The sequence below is a fragment of the Rhipicephalus sanguineus genome, chromosome 11 (assembly GCF_013339695.2).
Source record: "Rhipicephalus sanguineus isolate Rsan-2018 chromosome 11, BIME_Rsan_1.4, whole genome shotgun sequence".
Classification (NCBI taxonomy): domain Eukaryota; kingdom Metazoa; phylum Arthropoda; class Arachnida; order Ixodida; family Ixodidae; genus Rhipicephalus; species Rhipicephalus sanguineus.
The window spans coordinates 87,654,533-87,673,961 of NC_051186.1; the positions used below are offsets into that span (position 1 = coordinate 87,654,533).

The 19,429-nt window shown below is 45.7% G+C and overlaps 1 protein-coding gene and 1 long non-coding RNA gene across 2 annotated transcripts in view; both read right to left on the minus strand.

Moving 5' to 3' along the window:
- Positions 1-1,895: 1,895 nt before the first annotated feature.
- On the minus strand, positions 1,896-12,172 carry LOC125760392 (uncharacterized). The gene is made up of 3 exons (XR_007417967.1): positions 12,131-12,172; positions 6,007-6,114; positions 1,896-2,107 (listed from the first exon to the last, which is right to left on the minus strand). It is a non-coding gene; the product is annotated as an uncharacterized LOC125760392 (long non-coding RNA).
- Positions 12,173-12,236: 64 nt separating this feature from the next.
- LOC119373937 (uncharacterized) overlaps positions 12,237-19,429 on the minus strand; it is a 38,718-nt gene continuing 31,525 nt past the window's right edge. The window contains exons 8-10 of the mRNA XM_049411200.1: positions 16,528-16,665; positions 13,721-13,835; positions 12,237-12,245 (exon numbers count right to left, since the gene is read on the minus strand). Of these exons, the coding sequence (XP_049267157.1) occupies positions 12,237-12,245; positions 13,721-13,835; positions 16,528-16,665 (262 nt within the window). The remainder of the gene's footprint in view (positions 12,246-13,720; positions 13,836-16,527; positions 16,666-19,429) is intronic.

Below are 19,429 nucleotides of genomic sequence, written 5' to 3' on the forward strand. Positions count from 1 at the left end.
GCTGACCTGGCATTGATCGTGTGCAGTGCTGGCAAGGCGTTCGCCGTGACGCGACTCCGCGTCACGGTGAACGGAAAGCTCGGCGGCGCTCTCGGGCGAGCCGCGCGTGGGGCCAGTGGTGACGTCCGAGGAGTAGGACACTATCAGCGTGCTGACAGGGGCGAGACCGTTGTTCGAGGGAGCTCGGAGAGCACCCCTAAGCGGCTCGGGTGCCGATGGAGCACCGAGTAAGCCGTTGTCGCTGCGGGAAGCGTGGATGGCATTCCCAGGCAACGGTAGGCCGTGTACTGTCGTGGCGGCGCGGGGGAAAGCCTGCCCTTGAGCCACTGAGGAGGCCTGGACGCCGTCCTTGAATGGTGGCACAGGTGCATCCGGCAGTAGTAGCGAGACGGCCTGCATAATCGTTCTTCTGAAGGAAGGTCCGCAGCGTCGATGAGCCACGAGGACGCACTTACGGTTCATAGTTCGTAGACTGCGCCATTGTAATGAAGAGAAAAGAGACAACGCCCGTTCTTGGGCCGGCTGTTCTTATTCTGCCTCTTTCTCTACTTCGCCCATGCTGCCCGTGCGGCTCTTCGTCCTCACAATATATATATATATATATATATATATATATATATATATATATATATATATATATATATATATATATATATACTCGCTTGTTTAGCGTCTTGAACATGTTCACAGTGGAATGCTGCGCACTCTGGTTCCAAGCGAACCAGTAACAACACACAATATCCTTTCTCCTATCTTTCCCTCTTTCCTTCGGTTCGCCTTCTTTCACTTGTGGCGTTCTTCCGCACCGTTACGATATATAAAACATGTATAAAAAGCTAGCGCAGCTTGCGCTAAGTCGCGCAAGGCTGGGTCACAGCAGAGATGGTGGGTACGTTTGAGCTTCTCTTGTTAAACATATGTACAGATTGCTTGTCACTAAGCGCGTGCTGGTTCGTGATGATGACACTTTTCTTTCTACGACACACGGCAAACCTCGACCATAATAGCGCTGCTCTAAAACATGGCGTCCAAAACAAGTGTAGCATGTAGTTACGACATCATATGGTTGTCAAACGGTGTATCAAGGATACTAACAGAGACGTTTGTGATATGACCCGTGTCCCTGCCTCCCTGGTACTGTGTTTGACGGTCATATTATCTTATAAATACATGCCACACGTACACCTGACGTCACTGCAGATATATATGTTATCTCATATATATATATATATATATATATATATATATATATATATATATATATATATATATATATATATATATATATATATCTGTCTTATGACCGCTAAACACAGTCAGTAGTTGTGTGCGTTTACGTTTGAGATTGCTTTGGTTCCTCAGTCCTCGCTTACTTGTATTTCCGCATGTGAGGGCTGTGCACTGCTCTGTTTTTTGTACTGCTGTGCTCGTAAGATGCTCTTTTTAGAACAACGACTAATCCATGAACAAGTTTTCGAATCAGTGATCACCTTTGCTATCATAGACGAATTTCGATCTTACGATAAATGAAGCAGAGGGACGTTGGCACCAGAGTGTCCTCTAGTTTTATCAATATATATTTGTAGCATATACCCGTAAATGATGCCAATGCGGTGTTCATCCTTATATCGAGCGAAGTACCTTAAACGTTTTTCATACAGAGAAGCCCATTATATACCCGTGTATATAAAATGATCTCATGAACTTTGTGTACACGTTACACTATACATTGGGCGGACGTTATCAGTGTTGTTTATAAATTTACGTTCTTATGAAAGAGTGACAGCTTTTCGTGAGTGATACAGACAATATGTTACTTAGAGGAGAGGAAAATATCAGCTGACATAGTCATACAATACACTGGAGAAGATATCCAAAAACATTTTTTTGCGTCATTGCGATAATAGACTCAAATCGCTGTTTATTTGGGGCGTCCTTAATTATACGATGATACACGGAAAGTCAGAGTAATTTTGTTGCGGTATATCCAAAGCTTTCATTTTTCGAATTAGCGATAAACGTCTTATGTTGTTCCAAGGAAAGCGCGATTCCTGTATCCCACGTAGGATGATCACCTGAGCTGCTTGCACATGCCGTTTATGCATCTCTGAAATGAAAAACCAACAAAATATTCACACGAAAGTGGCAAATTCATTCGCAAGTAGACTCAATAGACTGGGCACATACAGTAATTTGGGACCTGCAGCACTCTTGGCTTTTGTTAAAGACAGACAGGCCACGAGCAAGCCTGAGTATGAAGGTTCACACCAAGAATATTTTTGATATAAAAGAAGTAGCAGATGTGCGGGAAAGACTTATGTACCAAGTATCTCTTAGGGAACATAACTTGGGCCCTGCTCCTGTACCTTCCATTCCTTATAGTGGGTTTGTGTTTTGATGGCGTGCAACAGGACAAAAATATCCATACTCGGGCCTGAACATCCGCCACTAACAAAGGAAGCACACAACCTGAAGCAAGCACACAGCCTCATTCTTGCGCGTGGCCTTCCCCGTGTTATTCATTTTTTCTAAGGTCTATCGGAATACCACAGTGCGTCTCGTAATTGAGCGTCACTTCGTAGAAATCAAGTGCAGTGAAAACTGAACTGACATTCTGTTAATACATTTCTGTGTGGCACATTGTATTCATCATGTTGCCACACCGCTATCCGCGCTCTGTATTTTTGGCTATGTAGTTCTTCCTGTGTTGTGTGGAATCACGGATATTATTGCGATAGCAATTATACGGACAGTTCGTCGCCGTTATGTATCACATATATATATATATATATATATATATATATATATATATATATATATATATATATATATATATATATAGAAGGTCTTAGAGAAGTGGACGAACGAACGAAAACCGATGCTTTATTTCCAACGTTGCGGCCGGGGACCGGCCTTCTTCAGGGCACACATGCATCACATGCATGTAGTGGCAGGGATGCATGTGTGCCCTGACGAACGCCGGTCCCGGCCGCAACGTTGGTAATAAAGCATCGTTTTTCGTTCGTTCGTCCACTTCACTTCAGCATCTATATATATATATATATATATATATATATATATATATATATATATATATATATATATATATATATCTATATATATATATGAAGGAAGGGACGTGATTTTCTAAGGGCTCGTTTATCTTTGTTAGACACAATATTAATGAGAACTAACAGACAATAACGCCAAGGAAAGTATAGGGGGTGTTATCTGTAGTATTTAGAAGATAAATGTGAAGAAAGTAAAGTGGACGAAAAGATGACTTGCCGCCGGCAGGGACCGATCCTGCGACCTTCGAATAACGCGTCCGATGCTCTACCACTGAGCAACGGCGGCGGTCGTCCTCCCGTCCACTTTTTGGGGTATACAGAGTGTTTCAAGAAATGTGTCCAACCTTCTAAAAAAATCAGGAAAATGCGATATTTGATTTCTGCCTTCAGAATTGGTTTTTCTGTAGTGGCAGGGATTTTAAGATGCTCAAAGAAATTATTTGGAACTTTAATTAAAAAGTCAAATAATTAACTTTTTAATTAGTGGAGTTAGGTGGTTGTGTCAAATAGGAGAATTGAAGTTCTTCATGCCAGAAACCCAACACAACTTTGAGATTTCGAAAAAGTGGCATCTAGTAATAATTACGATGTAATGAAATTGAACCAAATTCAATGGGGAAACCTAAACAGAAACATGGAAGAACGCAAATGCCATATTCTTCTGAGACGTCTAAAATGAGTGAATGACTTTTTCTGTAGCGCTAGGCATCTTAAGGTGGTTACAGACATGACTTGAGAATGTTCAGTTCAGTTCAGTTTATTACCTTAAAGGCCCCCCTTTAAGTAATTAAGCGGGGCCTTTAAGTAATTAAGAAAGTAGTAAAGTAATTAAGAAAGATAAATTATTGAACTTTTTAATTAGTGGAGTTAGGTCACTGTGTCAAATTGGGGAATTAAAGTTATTCGTGTCAGAAAGCCATCCCAGCATTCAGATTTCGAAAAAGCGGCCTCTAGTAATAATTACGAAGTAACGAAATTCAACCGAATTCGATGGCTTTCGCTGTTGAAAGCCGTTGCATTTCGTTGAATTTCATTACGCCACAATAATTACTAGAGGCCGCTTTTTCTAGATCTCAAAGCTCGGATGGGTTTCTCGCGTGAATAACTTCAATTCTCCCATTTGACACAATCACCTATCTCGAGTAATTAAAAAGTTAATTAATGTAACTTTCTTAATTATTGTCCAAAATGATGTCCTTATCTACCTGAAAATTCCTGCCGCTACAGAAAAAGCAATTCTGAAAGCCCCGAGCAAATATCGCATTTTCCCGATTTTTTTAGAAGGTTGGACACATTTCTTGAAACACCCTCTATATGTTGATTTAAACGTAGGAGTGTTAGTCAGCGCGAATCGCAGCCATGGCGGCGAGTGTAGAACACTCTTTTTTTGCCTGGTGGCGTCACGTAGCACGTGATCTTTTTTTACGAGCTGGCAGCTGACCAATAATCTCTAGCATACTACCTGAAGGCATTAAGTCTGCCAGGACGAGACCCTCGCTATCAATGAAGGAAGGGACATGATATTCTAAGGGCTCGTTTATCTTTGCTAGACACAATATTAATGAGAACTAACAGACAATAACGCCAAGGAGAGTATAGGGGGTGTTATCTGTAGTATTTAGAACATAAATGTGAAGAAAGTAAAGTGGACGAAAAGATGACTTGCCGCCGGCAGGGACCGAACCTGCGACCTTCGAATAACGCGTCCGATGCATTATATATATATATATATATATATATATATATATATATTGTTACGTAAAATGACACGAGGCGTGACTATTTACAAGTGTATTTACACTGATGTGCACAGCATCGAGCAAGATGGAGGACAGCACCCACAGCAGACAGCCAGGCCAGTCCTCTTTGTCGTCTTCTGTACGCAGAATGTCTGGCTCTTGATGAGTTAGCTACGTAGCATTACCCCCGGCGGTAAAACCGCCGTCTCGGTGCGCTTTAACCATGTTCTTCAGAAGGAGGGCGGTATTGTTTTAGCCGACTGACGTGCACTACGTCACTGGGCGTGTTTGCAGGCGGGCTAGTCTCGGAAACGGGAACGATCTCGTAGGTGACGTCCGTTACCTGGCGGACGATACGGTATGGACCCATGTAGCGGGATAACAACTTCTCGGACAGGCCAACACGACGAACCGGGCACCACAGGAGAACTAGGGAACCGGGCGAGAAACGAACGTCGACATGCCTGCTGTCGTAGAGGGTCTTCTGGGCTGCTTGTGAAGCCGACAGCCTAGAGCGGGCTATCTGACGCGCGTGGTCGGCACGAGCGATAGCATCCCGTGCGTATTCGCTCGGCGGAGATGTAGTAGCCGGAAGTAGGGTGTCCAGTGGTAACGTTGGATCACGGCCATAGAGCATATAAAAAGGTGAGTAACCGGCGGTATCATGACGCGATGAATTGTAAGCGAAGGTCACGTGAGGTAGCGCCAGGTCCCAGTCATGGTGGTCAGATGAGACATACATGGAGAGCATGTCCGTGAGAGTGCGATTTAGGCGCTCGGTGAGGCCATTTGTTTGGGGATGGTAGGAAGTGGCCAACTTGTGCTGCGTTGAGGAAGAGCGTAAAAGATCGTCAATGACTCGTGACAAAAATGCGCGGCCACGATCGGTGAGCAGTTGACGAGGAGCGCCATGGTGTAGAATGACGTCGAGGAGCAGAAAGTCGGCAACGTCAGTAGCAGTGCTGGTGGGGAGCGCTCGAGTGATGGCGTACCTGGTCGCATGGTCTATAGCAACGGCGACCCACTTGTTGCCAGAGTTGGACTCAGGAAAAGGGCCGAGAAGGTCTACGCCAACACGGTAGAAAGGTTCGGTAGGGATGGAGATCGGGTGTTTCCGTGTGTAATACTATCGTTGCACGTTGTTAAACATTCCGACTCGAGTTATATGTTATGTCGCAGGATGCAACTTGGCTTACCATGTCTAGTAGTCCGGTGAGGTCATTGCTACAGTCGAGTCCATCTGGTGCCACTATCGTTTTCATGTTTCTCGGAGGCGTGCAGCAGAAGACCAAGCACGCTGTTTTCTGAAGGTGAACACGACTCAGGTCAGAGATCACAGCGTACAAATTGAAAATAACAACATAAAAACAAACCATTGTATTTTCTGGTGCCTAAATTACCCGTTTCAGGCAGAAGTTAATTTCCTTCAATGTGACAAACTGATCTGACAATTCCAGATTCGGGATAGTCAAGGCACTCTAAAAATGAAAAAAAATTGTGCTGGTAGTTTTCAATGAAAATTACTTAGTGGTTGAATTATTATTTTTAATATATTATTGATATTGTCTAATAATGTGTTATCTAAAACTTTATTTGATGGCATAAAATAGAACCCAAAAGCGGAAATTGGAATTTTCAATACAAAACAGAAAGAAATAAATTAGATCTTTAGGGTGAAAGAAGAGGCTGCCTCAGCGAATTACGGAAGCAGTACCAGCGCTTCTTTAATTCCTTCGTTCACACATGAGCCCGCTTTCTTGAGTCTACCAGTTTGGTAGCATATGTAGGGCAAGTGCCTAAATGTGAGTTGTAGCAGGACAAGAACCTTTTATGCTGACTGACCTACGAATTTGGTGATTCCAATTAGAATAACCAGGCCTGAAAGCGTTATAGCTGTTTACATTGAAACAGGGAAAGTAACAAGCTATGTAATATGTCTGCCAACTGCAGTCCATTCGCAATCCCTGAAATCAGAGCATTTATGGGGTTCAAGCGAAGATGAAGTATGTTACAGCCCGCAATACTAACGGAGTTCTCGGAGTAGGGCACAAGAAACTGGGAGCTAAAGTTTAGGAATATAAATGTTATTTTAATAAACACATGCAGAGGTCCGTCTGCCTGTAGTTCAGTTCTTTCCTCCTATCTTGCTTTCCTCTGTGTTCCCTCCTTCCCGAATGAGCAGACGGGCGTTCATTCTTTCATTCATTTGGAGAAACTGACGCTCGGGCCAATTTTTGAATTTCTCGACGCCACCGCTGCAGCGAGCTGGGTTAACACTATTAATCGATAGCCAATGCTTATCGCCGGTCTTCGACACATCAGACATGTTAATCGGCAACACGGTAGGCATGTCGCCTGGAAAAACGAAGTGCAACTTCACCGCATAGCAGTTTTTGCTATCCAAACCTATGCGCAACTCTGCTACCTAAAGGAAGCATATACAGTAACTCTAGGCTCCCTCGATATTTCCACAGTCTTCGTGTTTTTTGTGTGTCCAAACGAAATATTAATAATACTTTCTTACCTTTAATACAGAAGCTACAGTAAATTCTTTAATATAAATATTTTAACACACCAAAGGCGTACCGTGCTGCGGTTCGTCTGTAAATACCTCCCCACCTGATACCCCGTGCCGGCTTACGTTAAAGGAAAACCTCAATTCCTTTGTCGGAATTTGATGGAGAGAGGTATTTGCATAATGCCTGACACTTGGTTGTTTATGAGTAGCAGCGTTTACTAAGCAGTCAATGGTTACCTTGCGTTATTTTTCTACTATGCTCCTTGGCTTCCTCGAATGACAATACTGTCATGATGAACGACTTTGACCGCTGGATTAGAGGACCTCACCACCGCTCGTTAGTGGACTTCATACAGGAAGCAAATTTGTATGTGTATTTCAGAATTAATAATTAAAATGCCTAAGGGCAGACTTTCGAAAAAAAATCATTGAAAGGGGAACGTCGCTGGATCCGACGTTCCAATAAGGGGACTTTTCCTCTAGGCAGCAGTACCGTTAGGGCGTTCTCAAAACTTTGTGAGCAATAAAAGAACCCAATTAACCCTTTATTCTCCTTATTGTAATTAACAGCGCGCGTTTCGTAAGGGTGCCTTAAAGGAGTACTGACATGAATTTTAAAATTATTCGGGTTGTTGCTCTAAATGAAAGCACGGGTGTCGAGAACCCTAAAAAGAGTGTCGTGGTGCGTGGGGATGCATTTCATATATTTTTAATGTCGCTTCTCTCAATCAGCAGTTTCGGTTTCGGTTTCGAGAGGGCGGCGTTATAGTGACGTGTCAAGTCTGCCCGTGACGTCACGGGCAGACTGCAACCCACGAAATATGCACCTGCTGTCCTTTGCGGTCAGTCGAACGTGGTTCATGATGAGTGAACTGTCGTCCAGTGCCTCCGACAGCGATTTCTGTGATTTAGGCTGCATGCAGAACCCAGATTTCGCAAACCAAGTGAGCTGACTTGAAACGTCATAGGGCTCTCCATGCGGTGAAGCTGCCTTGCAGATGCTGGGAGATGAAAACTTTAAAATCAAACTTAAATATTTATACGTGTTTCCCGTATGCGGTGTGGGGAGAGCGTTAACACTACATGCCAAGGAAACCAAAAACGTCCGTTTTGCTGCACTTCAAAATCGTGTCAGTACTCCTTTAAGCAGAGCTTATCTGCGGGGTAGGTAAAAACTGAAGTGCAAATATGGCAGCAGTTTTATACCCATCTAAGGGAGAGAGCGGTCCGTAGGTACGTTGCATGTCAGTTAACACGTCACGAGAATTACATCGGAGAGACTGACATTGTTATGCTTACAACCAGCGCTATTCGCGCCTTCGGTGTCCTGTGCACTTCTGCCGCATTTGGCATCGGCGACGCGTGGTTGTGGCGCCAAAAATCTCCCTACGCGTGCTGCGGCATTGCTGTACACTGCATGCTGGCAACCACAGTTTGTGTGTAAGCGAGTAACATTTGAGAAACCACTAAAATGTCATATATATGTCAGGTTCTACGGTAGCTACCTAAAAGAATAAGACAGAGTGAACCGTATATTCTCCACCATCGAACTCTAGGTTGATTCCACTGTGTAATAACTATGACGCTGCATCATTTAAAATGTTTTAGTGAAAAGTTAGAGAAAAAAACAACCGCAAGCAATAAGTGCAGGAAGAAAGATGGAGGCCATAGAGACGAGCAACGCTGTGAGCGCACTAGCACCAGAATAGGCAAGCATGACGACAACGCCTCGCGGCCATGGGAGACGAGTAGCGTGCCGCATATTTATTTATTTATTTATTTATTTATTTATTTAATTATTTATTTATTTATTTATTTATTTATTGAAAATACCTTACAGGCCCGAAGGCATTGAGTAAGGGGGGTTACAGTGAAACCAGGTAATGAACAAAGTCTGACAATGAACAAAGTTACAGTGCAGTTTACTAATAACAAAAAAATACTTCGTAATAACATTAACAATGCAATGTTAGCAATGCAATATAACAACCAAAAGCGAGAGGCGAAGCGACAGCGGGTGGTGGACTTGCTGGAATAGCGCGGCTCGTTTGTCGGAGCAGAGAAGCACTTTGAGAAGTACTTCGTGAGGGATGAATTTGGAACGGCATGCAACGTCAGCGACATTCTTTGCTTGCGTTCAGACGTGCTGAGTGCCACGACACTCCACTCCACTGCGTGACGTAAAGCTGCGTCGATTGTCACCTATGCGTGGGATCCACCCACGTTTTAGAAATAGTGTTTTCCCGCACTAAGCGGTCTTCAAGTCGCTCTAGGACAGCAAGCAAGGAAAGCAGGGGCCCCTCATTACTGAAATACTTCTCCTCACGTAACTACTTCGAACAAGGTTCAGTGACTTACCTGCAAGTTGCTGGTAACCATACGAAAACTCTTGTCATGAGAACGTCGGTCAACAGTTTTTATGGTACGTTTGGAGTCGCAGCTTTTTAAATCACGCCCACTGAAGCCTAGCAGCTGTGTCCGTAATGTAGACGATAGCTTTATTGTATGAAGACATAGAATAAGGGCACTAAATAGATTCCTTGGCTCTTTTAGCAATTATCGCCATAGTAGTAAATTTACCCTGCACCTTTAGTTATGCATTCGTTTGTTTTCGACAGAAAGACAACGAATGGCCAGCAATACTCACATTATACTATCCGTCACGCGCGCCACTGCAAGCGAGGAATACATCTTGGACAGGCGAAGCGCACGAAATGAGCTTGTAGCAATGACGGTGATCACGTTGAAAACTTAATCAACCTAAGGACAACATGAGCTGAAAGAAATTACCCAAACGACGCCTCGTGAGGGCGCGCGCAATTTAGAAGAAAAATAGGTGCCATCTACAAGAAACTCCATAGCCCAGTGCAGTGGGGCGTTAGCATTCGTAAACATACTCGAACGCGCTTCCAAACAACAGTTGGGTGATTTCATACAAACACAAAAAGATGTTCCTGGCCACCATTCGCGATTTTCAAGAAAATTTTCTTTAGGCGCAGTATTTGGACATCGAGCAACGACTCGGCTGTGAGATGTGTGCAGAAAATAACTGTTTGAGAAAAAATGTATAAACGTTGCTTAGGTCTGCCCATTCTGCAATCTCTAGGCTTTGATGCATACTTCTCGACAAAATGATTCATCTTCTGGCCACATCGTTCTTGCCCAACAAAAACGTATAAACTTGAACGTGATGAGCACTTGTTGGAGGGTATGGAACAACAGCGCAAACACAGAGACACTAGAAAAGACCCGGCATACACCAGCGCTGCATCGCAACTGAAATTTGAATGAAAGCGTGACTCAATACAAAGACAGAAAAAACCTGCTCATGAACATAAGTAAAAAAATAACAAACAAAAACTGAAGGCAGCCTCACACTATGAGTGCCAAGCTTGAGGAGCTGGGCGGCCTTCTTTATTTCTGTTATCTGTCTCTTTCTTTCTGCCTCTCGTTCTTTCTTTTTCTCCCTTCTCTGTTATGTTATGTGTTTACTGTCAGCGTTCATTTCTATTCATTTCTTTCCCTCTCTCTATTTCTTTCTCTCTTTCCCTTTATGGCGCCTTTGTTTCTGCCAATTTATCTTTTGCTCATTCTTTCTATCTTATGCTTTACTTTCTCTCACATCAGTCCTCCGCACCCTCACTTCCCTTTCCCACCCACTTGCTGTACTATTCTATGGAAGGCTATGTATGCTATCCTCAGCTAGGGTGCCTGGATAGCCGATTGGTTAGGACGCCCGCCTTCGGTTCGTGGGTCGGGGGTACGAGCCCTGCCTCGCCGAAATTTTGTTGGCCAAGAATTTCATTTTTTTTTCTTTTTTGTCATATCTCTACGTACTCGTTATCTCGCCCATCAAAGTGACTGCATTCCATGTTGGTGTATTCGGTGCGCGCGTTTTGGACGCGGGGCAGAAGAGGAAGAGGACGAAGAGAGTGCGTGCCGATTCATGATGATGATGATCGTTTTTTGAACACACGTCACGGAGCAATGCCCGGCTTAAACAGTTCCGCCGTTAAATGACAGTAGAAACATAAAAGAATGCCATACCACTCGCCGAAAAGGCACTATATCACGCGTTGGGGTAGAATGAATGGGTAGCTGTGGGCAACGACTCATCAATATAACAGACTTGATCATCGCATCCGGCTACTGATTCCTGTCTAAAACACGCACGTTTATACTTCCTAATGTAAAAACCTCTGTTATTTCACGGGTTCTTTGATCGCGGTGTTCAAACATTTATAGAACGTATTGAGCTGGTTGCTTTTCATGACTAGGCAAAACCAGCGCACATTTTACGAAGGCGGACCGTCTTCGTTATGAGTTTGACAATTGCTTCAATGTCAAGGAATTGTAGCAATGTGAAGCGATGTGGATAAATAATATGAACCTCGTAAACTCTAAATATGCGATACCCTGCTTGAACAATTGCTTCACTGGCCGAGCTGCCTTCATCCGCCCCTTGTAACACGGCTGCCTGGTCATGACGAGACACTTCATTCGCGTGGCCCGATACATGACACCCCGCGAGCCGCCGTGAGCGCCGCTACCAGTGGCTACCACGAACAAACGTTATCTGAAATTGCGGACACCCTGTAGGAACCCCGACTGCCAATCGCGCTCTAGTACAATCCACCGCTCTTGATGACTACAAAGAAGAGGCAATGAGGAGGCCTGAGCTCTCGGTAATTCACTATGTGCTTGCCCCTGGGACGTTACTTTGTATACCGCGTTCCCGCTGTGTCGGATTTCAATAACGCTATAAAACTACTGTTAGCGCCTGTAGCTGATACACTGCTTACTTCGATTCCGAGGTTCTCAATAGGTTCCATGCCGTCGTCCTGCAGACAAAAAAAGATAGGACGATAAGGCGCAAATACACTTGAAATCTACGTAAAAACCACACTGTTATTTAACCTACACAAGTAAGACATGTACGAAGTGCACAACTCGTCATCAGGATCGCGTTAAACATTGATTTGGCAAATTAAACCTAATATGAGATATAAATCACCATTCAGCCACTAGTGGCGCTAAGCTTGGTGATCCCGCACATCAGCACAAAAATGTGCTCCTGACTGCTGATAATCAGGGCTATGTCTCGAAGGCTATCTATAAAAGCTCTTACGCAAACATTATGGCCGGTTTACTGAAAACTGCAACCACGATGCCAGTTACAATATAAGAAAGCGACGTGATTTTTGTTTCTCTGACGTTATACGTGCATTTGAACCATATCAGTTTGAATATTAGTGAATTAAGTCTCTATAGATCGAAATAATGAATAAATATGCTTATAGAACTCGCTCTGCCGCTTTGGCAGCGTACGCGCGTTTTTGCCTTTAACGTAAACGTTGTTTAACATGGCACCGAGACCTACGATGTTGCGCTGGTGTGAACTGCGTCGTATGCGTCTTCATCGAAGTGTGGAAGTATCGGCGGTAAGTGCCGGCGTTGTTTAAGTTCCAGAAATTCTGCTATTTGTGGCGTCGAGCTCAAGTTTTTGTGAAGTTAGTCTGGGGCTTGTTGGCAAGTTGTTTAATTTTCGTTGCGCACATACTGGGAGGGACCAAACTCGGCGTAGGCTGCTTGTGAAGGCTAATGTTGGCGCATTTGAGCTTCATAAGCATTTCCATAAGCACCTCGGTGCGTTTGAGGTTTGCTAGAACTGCGTTTCCGGTGTGCTGATGTGGATGGGTTGCAGTTTTAAATGCGCAAGCAAATGTGCGCCTACTCGACGTGAAAACTGCCCGTCCATCCGCCAGTCACTCTGTCACGTAGGACGATCACCCCTGTAGACAAATAACTGAATAATACAAAATATCCTGAGGACCAGCTCCGGTTGGTGGACAGGGCTCGATCGTCAGCTGCAAGCCATGGCTACCTGGAATGAGGAAGTCACCCACCTCTGGGCGGAGAGCACGCGCGCCTGGTCCCTCAATAAAGTTTAATTCTCTCTCTCTCTCTCTCTCTTAGCCGCGTTTGTAGTTGGGCTCCCACGCTCCGAAGACCCATTTGATACCCGTGGACTAATGACCTCTGCCATGATAAGATGCAAATAAATAACTGTATAACATTTTTAGAGTTTATGTGCGTGGCGCGAGGCCCTAGCATACAATGCTTATGTGCCTGTCTTCATACGAAGCATTGGCTACTCTTAGGCACAAAGTAGGAAATCGTGTGTATTGTCGCATGGATGGAAGGCTTTGCTAAATTCATGCGCAGTTACAAGAAAAAAATATAAATTTCCGATTCGGGCTTCTTATGCAAAATATTTTTCACAATCGCAAAAAATCAAGCCAAGAATTTACTAAATCCTCACAATTTAAGAAATGCAGGTGCCGCATGATAAATAACATATAACGATTCGTTAGAATGAAATAGACGCTTACATCGCAGTTAACGGCGCCAATGGCTTCACAATAATCCATACGTCCCATTTTTCGAGGTATCGGAAGACTTTTTGATGTCTTATTTTTCATTTGTCTCTTGATACACGGCAGACGACTGAAAGAAAAATACGTATAATTTTTGTAGCAAGGTCATTAACCAAGTACGAATAATAGTGCTCTTACATATCATGCGATAAAGCAAAAATAAATCACAATAATTCACACTGATCTGGAGTATCTAGTGATTTGTGCTAATGGCACGAGTACCTGCTTTAACCGCTCGCATGTTAAAGAGTTGCATTTTGCTTTGGGTCATAACGAAAAACAGAATTCATTTTGTTATGATCAGATAATACATAGATGAGAAACTACCGTAAAGTAACATAAAACAGCGTTACTGTACAAAGCCGCAGTAGGAAGCCTAATTGTCGCTAACCTGATATGAGGCCCATGCATTAAGTTCACTTGTTAGCAGATTGTCCAAAAGATAAATGGATGATCAAAGATGTGATAGAAGCTATTAATTTCTTTTATTTTTCACCTAGCTTAGAGGCCCCGAATGTACTGTGGAAGAGGGGACATACAGAAATGAAGAACGACACTGAGAACCAAAACATATTAACAGGAGCGGTAACATCAAATATTTACGACGAGAAATGTTAATGTGCAAAATAATGCAACAGTACTCTAAACACCGGCAGAACATTGCAATTTCGCATGAGACATTAGGATACAGATGACTGATGATGCAGGCGGCTACTCCTTCAGAACATATGATGGCGCATGCTCAATAACTAATATCAAACAACTGTTTTTTTTGCGTTTTACCTGTCAAAATTACATTATGATTATCAGGTACCGCGGGGTGGTGAGGGGGGGGGTGGACAACGGGGCTTTAGTATAATTTATAACATCCAATGTTGTTTAGCGTAACCCTTAATGCGTGGTTAATGAGGGTTCAGCGTCCCAAGGCGACTCACAATATCACAGACGCCGTGGCGGAGGCGTAGGTCGGCAAACTCACTCAGGCTCACTCAGACTCAGAATGAGCCATGAGTCTGAGAACGAGTGAGCCCGACTGAGTTATATTTTGGGGTCTCTGAGTACGAGTGAATCCGCTTGAGGAAAATTTTGCTGAGTTTGAGTCCTATTGAGTCCGGTTGATGAAAATATTACTGAGTGTGAGCCCAAGTGCGTCTGGTTGAAGAAACATTTCGCGCGTCTGAGTGCAAGTGAGTCCGTTCGCGGCTGTATTTCAGAATAAGCCTTGTGCAATTGCGCGGGGATACGACACGCCCCGACCTGAAGTAGCCTGAGTGCCAGAGCCTGTGGTCTGCTTAAGTTTCTGTGTGGTGGAGGGTACTGTCTTCGCCCCGCGTAAAAATGTTTGGTGAGCTCGTTATACGAGGTGGGAGGGTTCCGATACTCCAAAACCTCAGCGCCGCGTCCCCAGTAGCTACGCGGTCTACTAGTCCCCGAGCAGCTACGTGGGTCGACTCAAAGAGATTGAGCGGGGCTCCCTCGATCCGTCCCATGTGAGCTGAGAGCCAGACGAGTGTGTGTGGCTCGATGTTCTTGTCCCGAAGGCTCCGCTAGGTTGGCTCCGAGATGGTGCCCTTGGCAAATGCTCTGACTGCCGATCTTGAGTCGCTGTGAATCGTGGACCTCCTGTTATCCAGCAAGGCCAACGCAATCGCCGCTTGCTCCGCTATTTCGGCCGCCGTCGTCCAGACCGTCGTCGAGCTTGTGCTGACGCCACGAAATTTTCAGTCCTACGATAGGCTTACAACATCGCTGCAAAAAATATTAGTAAGCGAATTTCACCTGCGCATCCAGGTGCCGCAATTACTCATTTATTCAGGTTGCCTTATGACTAGTTTTAATGAATGCAATACCGAAACATTTGAATTATTGTGTAAGTTACAGACAATAAAGGCGAAAAGTACAAACGATAAGGCACATAGGTACGTGTGACGTCACCCTCGACACCAGCACAGTGATATTCAAATTATTCGAGAAAGAAAGCGAAACAAAGGGAAGAAAGCGAGAGAAAAATAAGACAGAAAAAGAAATAGACAGAGAGATAAAAGAAAAGGTAAAAAAGAGAGCAAGCAACGGGTGGCATAGAGAGAGACGCGAGAGGGTAAAAGCTTAGCCAAGCCAAGACCACCTTGGTCCCCACCAGCTCAGATGTGACTCAGCCTTACGTGACTTAGTGCAGGCTGCACTAATTTTTTTAATGATGTCATCTTTTTATCGGTAAATGAGTCTACATTGCACATCAAGACTTTATGAATGTGAACTAAGCAGGCGCTTACTGGGAAACCCTTTCCAGTGCATTAGTGCTGAGATCTGCGTACACTATAGATTGATATTATTTATACCTCGGCTTATCTTACGTGGCAAAGCCCCGTTACTATAACAGTTTCGTCATCCCAGTGTGTCTATACACAATCTATTAAGATAATAATAATATTATGTAGGGTTTAACGTCCCGAAACCACAATACTATTAGGGGGACGCCGTAGTGGAGGGCTCCGGAAATGTCGACCACCTGGGGTTCTTTAACGTGCACCTAAATGTAAGTACACGGACCTCAAACATTTTCGCCCCATCGAAACTGCAGCCGCCGCGGCCGGGATTCGATCCCGCGATCTTCGGGTCAGCAGTCGAGCGCCATAAGCACTAGACCACCATGGCGGGGCACACAATCCATAAAGAGTGGCTATGCTTCAGTTATGGCTACAAAGGCCCGCATAGAAGCTGTTGTGTGGGGTCGTGAAATCCTAAGATGATCGTGTTCTCACCTGAGAACTGCTGCTATTTGAGCTTTCGTACAATGTGAGAAAGCAAATGGAAGATTGAGCTTTCCTTTCCCCATAAGAAAGCCGTCAGAGTTGAGGCACTTCCGAGCTAAACCGTCACCATCAAAGTACACGCCAAATCTGTAAAAAAAAGCACGCATGGAGCGTTAGATATATAGGCATTTCACATATTAGCATGAGAACGCACAGCTTTAACTGCACCGCCAATTCTAACACTCCGTAAATTCGATAATGCGCCGTTTAATGCGCTCACGCCTCACATTTCTGCTGTGTACAGTAAGAAATGTTATCAGTAATTTAAATATTGCAGACTACGAGAGCGAGGTGGCCTTGTTGGTTTCTCATACTTATAGGGTCTGAGGCTCTTTATGATCTGTCCTTGTGTCCTTCTTTGCTAAATTTATTTCTGACTACACGAGACGTTTGTGCACCAAAATAGGCTGCACCCTTATAGCACATACCACTAGAATGTAGTGTAATATTGTCACGCACGCTTCTTTCTGTATTTACATGTGACCGGACTGTTTCACGTGAAACGACCGCTCGAGGCAGGTCATGCAGGAATGTCTGGGAACATTCGCGATTGATTCAGACTACTACGGTAAGACTGCGCGCACGACGCGAGCGGTCAAGCTCATTCTGGAACAAAAGGGAGAGTTGGGCTAGTTGGTATGAACCTCATTCTGGAACTTACGCGGCCACAAACGATAACAAAGGAATCTTGGATCGTGCATGTATAGAAGACGGCGCGTTTCACCAACGACCAGGTTACCGACGATCGTGCTAATTGCTACCCTTGTTCTTCGAGTGTTATTCAATTACTCCCTTCACGGGTACCAGGTTCGACCAATAAATATTTCCCTCCTTATCGATTCGACTGCTTGTGGCCATAACTCCGTGAAATCTGGTGGAGGGACTTGTCTGCTCATGTTCCGGACGCCACCGTGATACCATAGAGAAGACACCAAGGCCATGGCGGATCATCGAGATAGCCGCAGGCAGCAAGGATTACAGCCCGAACAAGGACCTCTTCCAGACAAGACCAGACTGACTACGGTTGTGAGCGCCACGTCAATCAAAGACAGTCAAAGACTCAGCGTGCAAAAGCCCTGGTAGGCTTTCTAGAAATGCCTCTCGTTAGACACTTCAAATCCTAACCGTTGTGGATTTGTTAACCCCTTCTACTGGTGTGTAGGCAATAGCCTTAGATGCATCATCGAACTCAAAAATGGACTGTCGCCGTCGGCGGCGTAGCCTGCCGGCCTCAATTTACCTGAGCATCGGCAAGCCGTACATGGTCACTGTCAACATCGACGTAAGCGACGGCCTTATTAATAAAGAATGTCACCATCTCCCACTAAAGGGAACCATGTGGGGATGCGAAGGAGCGCATGGGTCGACTTAAAGTTCCGTTCATCACGGGCACCTTGCCCGATGTTAACGCGTCGTTGCATGTGGAGCACACCATGAATTCACCGTAGTTGCTGTTGCTGTTACTCATCCCAAACTCTTGTTGGAGCACGCCACACGGGTTCATCGCGCGTCTGCAGAATCTCGTTCTCCGACGCCACCACGTGATTGCTGAGAGAGTATAAGAGGGAGAGGCCACAGCGTCTTACCTTAAACAGGCACTCACGTGCTAGCGCGTGCCAGCGTTCTGACTAGGATACAACGCGTTGGTTCATTGCACGTCTCCATAGGGCCCCAGGGGGCGATGCCATCCTACGGAGACTGCGGAGCCGACCAGCTTCACGAACGGGACAAATCTGCACACTCTATGAAGAACTGGTGCCCGCGGCTCCCTGTCTTATCGAGCCCCCTCCACCACACCAGCAGCCTCTGCACGTGCATTTGGAGCTGGGTAACCTCAGCGAAAGGCGAACACCGGTGTGTGAGCTCCACCAGTCAGCCGTGGCGAAACTCCACGACAGGCTGCGGGGGCACCTCCTGGTGTTCACGGACGGGTCAGTCCGGGACAGCCCCCGCTCGGCCGTGGCCGCCTGTGTCATACCAACGACTTGGACGACCATCCGGTGTCGCCTTCGCTTCCACACCAGCTCCACTGCAACAGAATTGGCTGGCCTTCACTTGGCAGCCGACTACCTCGCTGCTATGCCACCTCAGCTGCCCGTGGCGATCCTGTGCGAATCCCGGCCAGCCCTACAAGCGCTGCTGCAGCCAGACCAAGCCGGCATTACCGTGGCGTTACTGCACGCCAAGCTAACCGCCATCGAAGCTAGCGGTGTGCGTCTGTCCCTTCACTGGATTCCCTCGCACGTTGGGAAAGCCGGTAACGAGGAGGCCGGCGCCGCGGCTAAGGCAGCACACCACGGTGACACCCCAGTCACCAAGGCGGTAGCCCTGTCGGACTACTCCCGGCAACGACTACGTCAGCTGCTTCCAGCGGCCCACCCTGACACGCGGGTGGCAAGCGGCAAACCACCGCCACCCCTACCAGAGACCGGCCTGGAGAGACGCGAGCGGAGGCTACTGCTTCGCCTGCGGACCGGCAGCGCTTGGCCTGCGGCACGCATGTTTTCCAAGGGTCGCTGCTCATCGCCTGCGTGCCGCAGATACGGCGGCGACGAAACTTTGGAACATATAATTTGCGCCTGCCCTGCCCTGGCCGCTGAACGACGCTTGATGGCGCGCCGCTATCGCCTGCTCGGTCTCCCTGCGACAACGGTGGAGGACTTTCTCTTTCCCGCAGGGTTAAAGCTACAAGCCCTGCGAGCCTTCCTCGAGTTTGCTGCTTCTGCGAACCTCGCCACCTTATAGGCGAGCCCTTTGGCTTCGTGCTCCCGCCTTCGTTGACAAGACACTCTTGCCACGCTAATCACTCCTTCTATATTCCTTTTTCTATCATTTTTACTTCCCCTTCCCC